This window comes from Rhynchophorus ferrugineus, unplaced genomic scaffold (assembly GCF_030347505.1).
Source record: "Rhynchophorus ferrugineus isolate W39M unplaced genomic scaffold, kcgeb_rfMv2 rfM4, whole genome shotgun sequence".
Lineage (NCBI taxonomy): Eukaryota > Metazoa > Arthropoda > Insecta > Coleoptera > Curculionidae > Rhynchophorus > Rhynchophorus ferrugineus.
Window position 1 is genome coordinate 58,056,840 of NW_027472583.1, and position 14,424 is coordinate 58,071,263.

At 29.9% G+C, this 14,424-nt stretch overlaps 2 protein-coding genes across 2 annotated transcripts; both read right to left on the reverse strand.

Annotated features, from left to right (window-relative positions):
• Positions 1-1,317: 1,317 nt before the first annotated feature.
• LOC143196686 (uncharacterized) lies at positions 1,318-3,273 on the reverse strand. The gene is made up of 4 exons (XM_076404573.1): positions 3,112-3,273; positions 1,752-1,930; positions 1,551-1,652; positions 1,318-1,488 (listed from the first exon to the last, which is right to left on the reverse strand). Exons 1-4 carry the CDS (start codon positions 3,176-3,178, stop codon positions 1,426-1,428), a joined length of 411 nt encoding a protein of 136 aa, XP_076260688.1. The 5' UTR covers positions 3,179-3,273; the 3' UTR covers positions 1,318-1,425.
• A 2,125-nt stretch (positions 3,274-5,398) lies between these two features.
• Positions 5,399-11,420, reverse strand: LOC143195260 (uncharacterized). The gene is made up of 4 exons (XM_076402253.1): positions 11,280-11,420; positions 9,583-9,761; positions 6,577-6,678; positions 5,399-5,554 (listed from the first exon to the last, which is right to left on the reverse strand). The coding sequence occupies exons 1-4, from the start codon at positions 11,344-11,346 to the stop codon at positions 5,492-5,494; spliced, it is 411 nt and encodes a 136-aa protein (XP_076258368.1). The 5' UTR covers positions 11,347-11,420; the 3' UTR covers positions 5,399-5,491.
• Positions 11,421-14,424: the final 3,004 nt, after the last annotated feature.

Here is a 14,424-nt window from a genome sequence, read left to right on the forward strand (position 1 = left end):
AGTGACTGAGGAAACAATTCGAAGCCCAATGGATAGATTTTTGCCATCGTTTTCACTGACTTGTGACACGGTGCATTGTCTTGGTGAAATATCACTTTCTGTTTCTTCAAATGCGGCCGCTTTTCGGCAATTTCGTCCTTCAAACGGTCCAATAAAGCTATGTAATAGTCACTGTTGATCCTCCTGGTCCTTCCTTTTCCAGGGTAGTCAATGAAAATTATTCCATGTGTATCCCAAAATACAGACGCTATAACATTGCCAGCCGACTGTTGCGTTTTTCCACACTTTGGAGCGGGTTCATCGTGTGCACCACTCAGATGACTGCCGATTGGACTTCGGAATGAAATGATAGAGCCACGTTCCATCCATTGTCATATATCGATGCAAAAACTCGGGTTTATTACGCTTGATCATCTTCAAACACTACTCCGAATCATCAACTCGTCGTTGTTTTTTGGTCAAAACTGAGCTCAAGCGCTGCACCCACTTTACACAAAGCTTTATCATACCCAAATATTGGTGAATGATATGATGTACACGTTCGGTTTATATCTTTAGAATGTTTGCTATTTCATTCAATTTCAATTTACGGTCATTCAGAATAATTTTTTAATGTTTTCGTCGGTTTTGGGCGTCCACTGCCTTCACCGTCTTCGGTGCTTATGTCTAAATTTAGCAATGTCCGGAAACTCGGCATTAATCGAAGTTTTTGCTTCAACTGTTTTTTCCCCTCCAAAAAGCAATATTTTATCAATACATAAACTTTCTTTTTATCCATTTTTTTAACAATAACAAAAGTTGCTTCACCTAAAATACTATAATTCACAAACTAATAATCCGACAGCTGTCAAATTTATACAAGCATCTTTTAAGGGTAGGCTATCTAGAAAACATATAGATTTAATTCTAGTAGCGCCATCTATGTGTCAGGCTGGGGATTTTTCAATTGACTTGTTAATTTTATATGATAATATTCAAGACAAACTTTATCCTAGCGAAAAAATTATCAGAATACAAGGAAGAGCCTATTACTATTTAACCATAATTATCGTTTTTTTCTCAAGAATATTGAAAAACAAGTAGAATATCGAAATGAATTGTTTTAAAGCATTTACAACAGAATCAATTTATTGAACAGGATCAGGAAACCTTTATTCTATGCAATAAAGACGAGAATATTTGTGTTAAAATTAATTTTCTTTTTATAAACGGCATAGATTTTAAGATAAAACATCTTTTAATTCTTCTTAATTAAGTTAGTTAATAATACTAACTTAATAATAATAATAATAATAATAATATACAAAGAAAACTCAGTTTTACTCGTTTTAACATTTTATTGAATATTTTTATTCTATTTAATTCTAAGGCATCAGATTTCAGTGACAGTCAGACTATGCATAATAGTGGATCTTTTTGAAAGGTTTAGTTGACTTTCTTATATATTCTTCTGGCTTCTGGTACTCCTGGTTTGCTGCTGGAGAGTGTCTGTAAACAAGGTAATTGAGTTTTATTGATATTGGTGCGAAAATAATATACAAATAACTTACAACAACGAGTTCGGAACCTGAGAGAGCATAAACTCTTTTGGTTGTATCTTTGTCGCCTCTGGATTCGATCGTCAGGACATTATCAGCCAAAGTAGCTTTTGCCTAAAATGAAAATTGTCAAATTATTTTGATAAAACAAAACCTAAGACCGCTAAACGAATTTGAATTAATTAACATAACAAAACAGATGATAATACTGACCTTTCTTGTTGAACCAAATCCTTGTTCATCAACTTCTTCGCCTAGTATATATTCGGGTGAGAATTTCGGGTCTCCACGGTCAATCTTCACTTTGTTACCAGAGATGCTGATGCTAATGTTTTTTCCTTGTTGTGGTGGGGGTCCTTTTCTTTCACCTTGTGGTCCTTTGTGCTCAGGGGCTAGAGGATATCATTTAATTGTAAAATGTCTCAAAACCGAGTACCACAATAATATGTACATTTCAGTTTTAATGTTTTTATGAGGTGACCCTAGGTCCTATTCTGCACCATTTTACAGTATTGCAATATCAGTTTTAATGATATTCCACCGAAAATTAAGAAATTTGTATCACATTTCAGTAATTCAGCGTCTCAACAATCAGGTTGTTCATTATTTGTTCACTATCGATGAAACCTGGCTATCGCCATTATCAAAAACAAATGGTTGAAAATAATGTGAACTCAGCTTATCAGGTCTTAAAGGAATTCAAAAATAGAAATCAACTAGAAAAGGTTGGAGTAAGTTTTTTAGGAATTTTATTCACAAATGAGCCTCTAAACTACGAAACTATGACATAAAAGTGTATTAATTACCAATTTTAAACAGTTATGGTACTAACATTGTGGAAATTTTATTTCAAATTCAATTATATATTTTAGATACATACTCATATATACCATATATATTAACCATATATTAGTTACTGCTGTACAGGCACATACTAAAACCTATATGGATCTAGAGAACCTAGCTAATGGGGATGTTCTATGAGTATCCAAAGAAATACATGTATTTCAGAATACAGATGCGCCTAAATAATGCACGAAATATCATTTCGAATTCATAATATAATTAACGAAATAAATAAAACTTCAAGATTTAAAAAAATTATCCACACCCCTGTCAGAATCACAGAAATACATTAACAACACCGAAGAAAATACAAAATGAAAAAATCTTTTATAGTTGTGTATTAAAGTGTATGTAATATAAAAACTACAAACAATTGTTAACTAGTTAAACTATTAAGTTAAAATATTAATTAAAAACCCAGCGTATAATTACGGTACAGTACATTAATATTGAAAAACAATGAACAATCTCAATCATCTTCATCACAACCACGTTCTCATACTACTAGCCAGTTTAATATTGATAATCGAGTCACCTTTTTTATGTCTAAATAACTGTTCTCTAACTATAATTTGTTAATTAAATTGCTAAACACAAAAATAATTCATTAAAATAATTAACAAATAAATACCTTCGCTTAATTTAGTTACATAACTCGACAATGCTATCTACTTTAATGTATATCAAGTAACGCTAAAATTAAATAAAAACAACAATAATCACTCACCCAGAGCCTTGAAATGCTCCTCCAAGCCTTCGGATTTCACCAATTCGTAACTACCGTTGAGAGACATGTTGTGTGACTGTCAGCGAGTGAAGTATTGCCATTTATATGCACTATACATGTATATATCGATAACATTCAAGGATACAGTCAAGTTCAAACAAGGCAAATTGTTTAATAATTTAATATATGACTAAACAATTTCATTCAGATACACGTCGGAATGAATGTAATCTAAATAATTTCAGTTTACTTGAGATTTTGTTGATTCAATTGTGCTGTTATAAAAAAGGTTTAAAAATAATGATAATTCATTCTATTACTCATTGATAAATATATTTTTTGGTGTAATTTACATTGGAGATTGCAAGATGTATTAAGTCTGACGTAAGTTGTGTTAGTACTTACAATTTTTTAAAATAGAAGACGTGATATGCTAAAATAATAACGCACATATTTCTGATGATGAAACCTCGATGCAAATGCACAAAACTACATTTAGAAATGTCACACGCAATATTTGAATTTTAAGCATAATTTGTTTTATTTTTAAAAACGTATACAATGTCGATCGCCAAAGAAAAAAATTGCGTTATACATTATTTTATCTTTTTTAGTTGTTTAAGTTACTAATATCTCCTATTTTTTATAATTATTTTTAACTATCGAATGTCACAAAAAATATTGATCAGTCTGAAATATGTGAACCAAAAGATCTAATCTTGTAATATAATGCAAACAGTTTGTGAAGTAGCTAATTCTCAAATTATCTTGGCTCTTACGTTTCTTAATTCATAAAATCCAAAAATATTAAACCAAAATTATTAAGTTTTATTCAAAATGTAGACAAAAATAGAAAGCATTTTATAACCTCATTGAAAACTATTTTTACAATATTATTTTATAAAATCTGATAAGCCTTGGTGCCTTTGGGAGCCTGACAGAGTTGTGTACTCTATTCTGGTAATTGGCCTCATGTGCTTGAAGATATTTCCGGTATAATTAATGAATAATAAAGTTTGTCTATATGCTTTTGGACTCTTTGGATATCTCAAGAAGTCTCTTATAACGAAGGGTCTCATCATTATTAATTATACTAATACATTATCAAGCTTATTTTGATACTATGATACAATTAAATTGACTGTTAGATAAAATTTGTACAACTTTATATGGAATCGATTGCCAACTGCACTAAGGCTATCGGACATTCAATTTTTATAAGACGTTAGTAGCAGCATGTTGCATATCCTGTGGGAATCGTTGAAGTAACAAAACGGTATATACGGTATATTGTGTTGAATTTATATCATTGTATTTAATTTTCTAAACAAACTGTTATAAATTATTTCAATTAATTAAATTATTATTTCAAAAGTACTTCTATGTTTTATCGAACTTCTAGGACCCTAGTTTCCGATAAATTTTCTATAGGCAAGTATGACCAACGTGGGCGTCATCGCAGTTACAGCTATTATTTGATTTTACTCACATCTTCTATACAATTAAAGACATAATTTGACTTTGGCTTTGAAAAATAAATTTGAGATATTCTACTGATATGTTAACGTGTGTTTTAAACATGCAATATACCAATGTGTCAGTAACTACTTTCCAGTATTTGTAACAGATTTCAGTATTCATAATACATGATTTGATACATAGGTCATACTATTCTACTGAAATTAACACCCTACTACATTAACTGTACAAATATGGTCCCGTATAATCTTTATTTTAAGCGTTTCTTATATTTGGAAACACTTGTTGCCAATAAATCAAATAAAAAATGAAGAAATTCAAATTCTGAGTCAAATCAAAACTGAATTGTTTGCCTCTAATTTTATGTTTATTAGAATTCTTGCATTACTAACGGTATATTGCAAATAGACATTTTTGTCGCATAGTAAAATCATTATTTTCAAGTCATTTCTGCCTAAATTGACGCAGTTTAGCACTTACAAAAAACTATTCATAATAAATAAACTGAGTATATGTTTTATTTCTTCATAATAACACAGGAGAAATTACAATCTTTCTATAGAATTCAATGATTTTATTCATCAAATACATCAAAACTAATAGTCAATTAATTTCTAGTTCTGATCATTTGCTAGAGAAAACTTATATTGAAGAAAGTTATCGTGTTAAGCGTTAGCTTCTTTTTGTCACATATGGTTTATTTAAGTTTTGTATTAATTTATTTGTATTGCTTAGTTTTATGTAACTATTTTTTTTTGCTTCTTAAAATTGAAAAGTGGGCTCTATATGAAAGATAAGTACAATAATATTGAAATATTTCATAAATAACATTTATTTTGTAATCCAGTACCGATCACATAAATATTTTTTTCATGATTTTAAGGTTAGAATTTAAACTTAATTAATTCAACTTCTTGTATACTCTTTTGGCTTCCGGTATTCCAGGTTTGGTGCTTGAAAGACTCTAAAAACAAAACAAAACAAAATATTATTAATATATTATTTATAGATTAACATAACATATTTAAATTGTCGGTCCACATTTTATTGGGTGGGTCAAAAATGTAGTATTTTATGGTAATGTAGTGTTATGTGTAAGATGATTTATGATTCATAAAAGCACCTATATACATATTTTCATCCGAAGCTAGTTTGTCTTATTTTTAATCAAATTTGAGAATTCTCTGTAAAGATATATTGCTTTAAAAATTGACAGCATTGATTAAAATAAGTAAAAATCTAAAGCTATACTATCTGTTGAATCGAACTAGTATAACATAACATACTATTACTCCTATCCTAGGATGTTTTAAAACAAATTATACGATACGAGTCTGGACTTTTGATCCCCATTACTCCTCTTCTAGCTATATTAACACCATCAAATTTATTGAATATCCCAGTATCATTTAGAAATAACAATCTGGATTGACCAATCTGTAGGAGATAATGGTTTAAAAGTTCTAAAATGGAGACTACTACATATTGATATCTGCAAGCTTCAGGTATTTCAGAAGCAATGCTTAAAACCAATTCTCTATATTTTTCTATGAAGTCATTCGTTTAAGATGCTGCAATTAGTGAACATTTGAGGAAGACACAGGGACGCAACGATTTTGATATGGCGAACGAAATGGGTCCAAATTAAAGACAGTGATCTGAAAAATAGATACAAATATTCCATTCTCTGCGGTACAAACAGCAATATATTGATGATTATAGTGATGATGATTAGTTCCTACATATGCAAAACATATTACGTATATAATGTAAATATTATATAATGTTATGTAATGGTATTTAATGTATTAAATCTTTGTATCCTTGTTTGATAGGAAACATATTTCAATTAGTTGAAAAACAAAAATAAATTAACTCCACGAAAAATACAATTTTGCTACTTCTTACGCCTTTGTCCAATATTTCTTTCATTTAACATATTTATACAACCAATATAAACATAAAAATGCGAATATAGAAACTCACCACAACAAGCTCAGAACCGGAAAGTGTGAAAACTCTTTTAGAAGTACTGTTTTCACCATACGTTTCAATGGTCAGCACATTATCAGACAGTGTAGCTTTTACCTAAAAAATAAAAAAACTTAAAGCCTTGTTCGATAGGAAATATATTTCAATCAGTTGCAAATAGAAATATTTTTTATAACATCTTTATTAGATACGCTTAGTACAATCTTAATTATTATTATTACAATTAATTTATTACTACTTTTCCTATGTGCTTGGATTAATTAACAAGCAAGACGAGTACCAGAAAATACATCAGTATGTATTCCACAATTATAAAATTATAATTATTTATTAATTATTAACGTATAGCTATAGTTTACACTAATAATACACACTAAATGTTCACACAAGTTCGTATGGTTTTGTTCGTTTCAGTCTCCTGACATCCTGTGCGCTGTCCAGCAGTTGTATTGCTTCCACGTTAGTATGATTTAGTAATCTTCTTTCGTGTTTCAAGGCGAAATCCTGCACAACTTCGCAAATCCATTTGATTTCCAGGTCATCGTGCAGTTCTTCATTGGTTACATAGCGATAGGCATTGGTAATCAATCGAAGAATCTTGTTTTGACAGCGCTGTATGACTAACTGATTTGCATTTTTAGTGCAACCCCATATTTGGACCCCATAGGTCCAAATTGGCTTTATAATTGTATTATAGATCAACCTCTTTGATTTTAGATCAAGTTGAGAGTATCTTCCGACTAACCAGTATAGTTGTTTTATTTTGGTTCTAATGTGTTTTGCTTTTTGTCTAACGTGATGCTTCCAATTTAATCTACCGTCAAGATGGATTCCAAGGTATTTTGCTGATTCTGCATCAGGAATCGGGCATCCATTGAGTGATATAATTAAGTTTTTATTATTTCTCCTTAATACAAAATTAATGTGGACAGATTTGAAGCTATTAAGTTGAATTTTCCAATCTTTTGTCCATTTGTTGATTTTGTTGACTGCCACTTGCACTTTTTCTATTGCCCTAGGCAGAGATATATCTTTTGCCATAATAACTGTGTCATCAGCAAAGGTTCCAAGAAGTGTTTCTTTTGTTGTTGGAATGTCAGCAGTGTAGAGCAGATACAGGAGAGGTCCTAAGACGCTACCTTGTGGAACTCCAACCGAGATATTTTTAAATGTCGAGAACGCCATTTCATGCGATACTCCAAATTTTCTTCCGAATAAATATGACTCCAGCAATTGACAATAGTTACGCGGTAACAATTTGCTCATCTTACAGATTAATCCCAAATGCCAAAGCCGACCAAAAGCTTGTGAGACATCCAGGAATATTGCAGGGCAGTATTTCTTTTCTTCAAACACTCTTTCAATAGCCGCAGTTACTCTGTGCACTTGATCGATAGTTGAATGGTGATTTCGAAAACCAAACTGGAAATCTGGTATTATTACCAAATGTTTAACACGTTTATATATCAGCTTTTCAATATAGCTTTGATATTGCAGGTAGTAGCGAAATAGGCCTGTAAGATTCGACTTGTTCTGCAGGTTTGTCAGGTTTTTTGAGCATAATTATTTATGCAACTTTAAAACATTCCGGGAGATGCTTCAGCCTTAAACAGGCATTAAATATATATGTCAACATGATGATTGCTTTTCGTGACAGTTCTTTCAATAATCCAGGTGAACTGTCATCTATACCAGGTGCCTTTTTAGGAAGGTTATCAATTTCAGTGGCAACTTCCAGTGGAGAAACTAAATTTAGATCTACATCGGGTTGATAAATAGGAGATGTATCCATGGTAGATTCTATATCATTAGGCCGAAAAATGTTAGCTAACTATTGTGCAAACAATACAGCTTTTTCATTGTCGCGTCGAATCCATTCATTTCGATCATTTTAATTGGCGGTACTCGAATAATTGGTCTTTTAAATCTTCGAGTTGCTTTCCATAGCGAATAATCTTTGTCCGCTTGTGGGCTTAATTCACATAAATACTTTTGAAAGCAATTCTGTTTATATTCTTTGATCTTTTGATTCGTCTGATTACTAATTCTATTAAACGTAGTTTTGTCAGCAGCATTTCTGGTCCTGTGCCATACTCTTCTAGCTTTTCGCCTTTCTTTTTTCATTTCTCTAATTTCGAGGGGGTAAAGTACTTCATATTCTGAATTCTCTCTTGCTATTGGGGTAGCATCTTTTGCAGCTGACCGAATTTGTTCAGTTATATGTTTGGTTTGTTGCTCAAGATCATCTATAGTTTTAAGTCTTACTTTTAAACTGATTTGTTCCTGCAGTATTAATCTGAATTTGTCCCAGTCAGTATATTTGTTGGTAAGATTAGGCTTTTTTGCTTTTCTTAGGATTGTCGCGCCCAGTGTTAACAATACTGGAGTGTGATCAGATGTTAAATCGCACAAGCTTTCTGTACTAATTTAATTTAATGAAATGCCTTTTGTAATGTAGAAATCCAGCAGGTCTGGGACTTTGTTACTGTCTGTGGGCCAGTAAGTGGGCGCCCTGAATGATAATTACAATTTGTAAGGTTAATGGCTTTGAGTAATTCGTTTCCTTTTCCAGGTGTTATTATTCGTGAACCCCCAAGCTGTATGTTTAACATTAAAGTCTCCACCAATAATAAACCGTGGGCCTAATTTTGAAAAGATATCTTTATATTGTTGTTGTGTCATTTTATGTCTTGGAAATAGAAATATGAACACATTATGTTTTAAAAATTGTTCATTTGCGACAAATCTAGCCCTGAACTAATTCTATATATTTTTCTAAGAAACAATTGTATGGTCCTGAAAGGAAGTGCCACTGAAATTTGAAAACAAACTAAGCAAGAGTAAAATAATTACAGTAAGATATAAAGAACAAACTTTTAGATAAAAATTTTTATTTTAACTTTTACTATATAAAATACCAGTTAGGAATAGAGCACTAAAATCGAAATATTCTGTTCTCTATATTATTGTAACTATTAATTTTTAGAACAAAAGACCAACCTTCCTGGTATATCCTTGGAAAATCGTTTCCTCTGTCTCTTGATTCAACATATACTCTGAAGAGAACTTCGGATCCCCACGATCAATCTTCACTTTATCTCCGTCAAGGGAAATGATTAAAGTCTTCGACTGAGGTAGTGATGAACCATATTTTTCACTTACTGATTTGTAGGACTCAGCTGCGACAATAAGTACATTTTACTTAACTTAATAAATTGTAAGAGAATAATTAACTCATCAAATTTTCTTTTAATTATTATTTATAATAATATATAAAGAGCAACACATACTCTATCATGATGTAATTCTTTAATCAAAATAAAACACTTAAGATTATAATTATTTATGGATCAACCACTTATAATTTGAATCCTATTGTATCAGTTATTATTCAATTTATATTAATTATTTAAATTTACATTTTTAAATATTGTAAATCAGTACAAAATATATAAATGTATGCTGCCTAAAATTGTTTTTAATTTAATTAACTATCTTACTTAATGTTATCAAAATGTAAACAAAACAGATAATTAAGCAAATTAAGTGAAGCTACTAAACTACTTGGTAACACGGTAGCGAATGAGTATTTGAACAAATAAACAAAACAATTTATACAATTGGGATTTTAATAAATTAATTATATTAATTTTAATTATAATAATATTGTTACAAAATATACTGTATATTTATCTAATATTGTTAAATAAGTTGTTACATGAGTTAATTTTTTTACCATTATATTTACTCTGACTTTGAAACTTGAAATTTAAATAATCTAATAGTAACTAAATTGAAATGATGCTATTTTTAATTAAATCTTTTCAATTTTAAATTGTAATAATATTGTTTCAAAATATACTCTTCCCAGAACGGCTTGTGTGTATATTTCTGCTTATCTTTTTTTATTATTGACAAATAAATTGTTGTATGTTTTTGAGAAAATTGTTTTGCCAAATGTGCATAATCTAATAGTAATCACAATTAAATAAAGCTTCATTGGATTCATTTGGAAAATTGTCGTGCAATAGATTTGTTTATTAGGTTTAAACAATATTTCCCCTTGGTTACATTATTGAAGAAAAGGAACTTACTTAATTACGTTCGAATTTAGAGAAAATCAGCTATAAATCAGGTACATAAGATAATCATTTTGAAAACAAGAATAATTGAAAGAAACTTCGATAGAATGTGTTATACAAGTCCTCATCGTCGATATTCGAAATTTTAAACTAAATAAACTACAGTCACAAAATGCTCAAATATTTTGTAATCATATATATCACATCACAAATATTTTTTTAGCAGGATCAAATACGAGTGTTATTTCCATCTATTGGTACTTCGAATGACGTCAATTATTAAACTAAGTTCAATTTAAGTTACCTGAGCGAACCTATATGCATTTCTATAGAATGGCATGAATGAAGTTACAGCGATAAAGTTGTAATTTGAATCATTTGTTATCAATCAATCATCCTCTATAATTATTTGAAATCTTTCCATATACTGCATTAAACAAAGCTTATATACTTTTATTTATTTAAGGTTCAATAAAAATTAATTTCTACAAGTATCTATACAATAGTCCATTATCAAAAGTTTCTCATATATGTGAGAAATTTTAAAATTTCCATGAAATTATTAATTATTATATTTTATTAGAAACTTTATATGCTAAAAACAAATTTACTTACCCAAAGCCTTGTAATGGGCTTCAACACCTTCGTTTCTAACCAATTCGTAAGTTCCAGCTAGTGACATGTTTGGTCTGATTTAACATTTAAGATCGACCTACCGTCTTATATATGAAAAGTATCAAGTAACTACATAATCCATATTTTCTAAAGTCATATCCAACAAATAAACTAAATTTAAAAACAAATAATGACTCTGACAAATATCTGTTTATCTTAAAATAGCATTAAGTTAATGAAGCCTCACAATGATTTCGTTTGATCATGAGTGTGCATTTTGTTTTGTTGTTTCATTATTATTTTACTCGAAATGAAAAACACAGTTTTCATTTTTCCACGTTTCAATGATTGTATGTATCTTGATCAGCAATGTTCAGTGATGATAATACTTTCTACATTTAGTTCTAATGAAACATTCACATTAATTTTTTGATATTATTTGAAGAAATCTGCTCATTGAATACTTTTATAAACTTAAGATGACGCTGCTCTTTACTATTTCGACTGGTTAATTTTGTAACCATGTTATAAAAATTCTTATTTTGATATCAAGGGGAAATAACGACCTGAGGAACCAAATATGCTATAAAACAATGTATTGTAAGACTTATTGTGTCAAAATTCGTTTGAAACTCCAAAACTATTGATTCGTCTATTTCCAGGCTTTTAAATGCGATGGGATTGATCCCAGAATTGATTGATAAGGACGGAAATTGGATTTCATACGAATTGACTAAAAATACCATCTCAACCTATTTCTACATTCTGGTTTCATTGTTTTCCAGACAATGAGAGTAATAATAATTACATTATTAGGGCATTAACTCTAATTCAAAAATGTTAATACGTCATTATTATTTTTATTATTCATTATTTTTGAAAGAATTTTGAAGTTCATATACAATTCAAATATTAATCAAAGATATTTATCATATTTAACATTTCAGAGAAAGCCATGATTCATCCCACTTTAATCATTAAAATCCATTTTGGATCGTTAATGAAATGTTGCAACTATAAGCAGTCAGTTGTTTAAAATCTAACTTTCTATTCTATTCTACTTTTTGAAAGAAATCTTTGCTTTAGCTATCATTATTTCTTGTGCATTTTAGCAGGTTATGTGTTCGGTTTTCCTAAATTTTATTCCATGTATATGATGGGGCAAAAGTCCAGCTACCATTGACGCAATTTTCGCTGGGTGGCAATAATGGTACAATTATTTTCAATAAATATTGTCACCATTTCTACTCGTTCTTGCAGAGTATATTTATCAGTAATAAAATTTGGACGTCTACACAATACAATGGTTAAAGCGAAATTGAGCTAAACGTTAAAATGGTAGCGGGACTTTTTCCCCGTCCTGTATATATTTTTGTTCTGTTTCTGGTCCCATTTATGTAATGTAGTGTTCAGTTTTATGTATTCCTTATGAAGTATACAAAGCATAGTATAAAATGACTGCTACCTATCTGCTTGTGATTTATTTACTTACTACTTTTGTATATTTTTACTACTATGTAAACATTTAGTATTCTGTAGACTACTAATTGCAATGTTTATTTTTGCTTTATTTTTAATAATATTATTATATATATTCTATAAATTTGCGTCTAACTGAACTCGTCTATTCAACTAAATATTTACGTACAATCATCAGAGTAATATTAAAGCTAATGCAGCGGCATTGCCAAGTTCGAAATGTCTATTGAGTGGTGAAAATTTAATTGACGGCTAGCATTACTGATTATAATTTTGCGATCAAAATGACATACACTGCCATTTAATTGCTACGAATTAATGAGGCTCTTATATACACGATTGTTTCGTTCGTTCTTCAATATATCACAAATTAGTCGCTGGAAATTTTCATACGGAATGATCTCATATATTGTTTGACCTAACCCATTATCGTATTTTATCAGTCGATTGATGAATTTGGTTATATTTCCATCCTTATTTTAAAACATTAAGTAATATGTTTCAGATAAAGTTATCTGGAAAATATAACATACAAACTCTACACTTTTGAAACGGTTCCTACTTAAATATAAAATTCTGTAGGACTGAAGATCAAGACAAAAAACTATAATTATGAACTACGGTATGTGTTGGATATCATTCGTCAAATTGGCAACATATTAACATAAAGTTAATAATTTATGAGTCAAAATCTTAGATATACCAATAGTAATTAATAATAATGAAGACTTCAACTCAAGCACTGAAAATATTTTTAGAGATATCTTTAGTGAAGTCACTTTTACCTTAAAACCATTTCACACAATTCAAAGAAATCTAAAAGAACTTGAAATTGATTATTTACATCTTAAAATATGAGTATCAGAATTGGCATAGTATTCTTGTTATTCGGACAATAAGCTGGACTTACTAAGTAGCCTTATTTTTGTAAGTATCAGATAGCAAAAGTGGAGGAAATTGCCGAAAAAAGAATTGGCTGCTGAGCAAAATTAAGACAAATGTTTAATGTCGATAAAGACCGATAGATAACCATTAACAAATCGTCAGAAGAATACAAAAGGTATTTCAAGCTTCAGGTAGCTTAATGAGACTAAAAAAACATTTTATTCATTCCGACCTCAACTATCTTCGGGAAAATTTGGGAGATATCAACGAGGAGCAATATTAACGATTTCACCAGGACATTAAAGAGATGCAGAAAGGATACCAAGAAAAATGAATCGTCTCAACAATATCAGAATACTTTTAGACGCTTCAAAGATACCTTCCAAATTGTTCCCATAAGGAAAAAAGTACAAAATGAAGCCCCATTGGGAAAAAGAAAATATTTTACTGTATGCTACTGAATATATATTAGATTAAAAGATATGTATCATTAATGGTTTTTATATAAAATAATACTTTTCAAATGAATTATCTGAATTTCTGAGAAATAGAGATTTAACTTTATAGGAAATATTGGGGAAATGTTTCGCGACGTCCAACATGTAGATGTCGCTACTTTTAACATGTTACTTATTTTAATCGCTATGCTATGAGCCGCGACGGGATCCGTTTTTTTCACTTTAACTCTATAGCGCATTTATTGTTTATTTGTTTCTGCCGCCATTTTAGTATGCCTTAGCTAAGAAGCAGTGCATTTAAATTTTTATAACGCTTAGAGTTT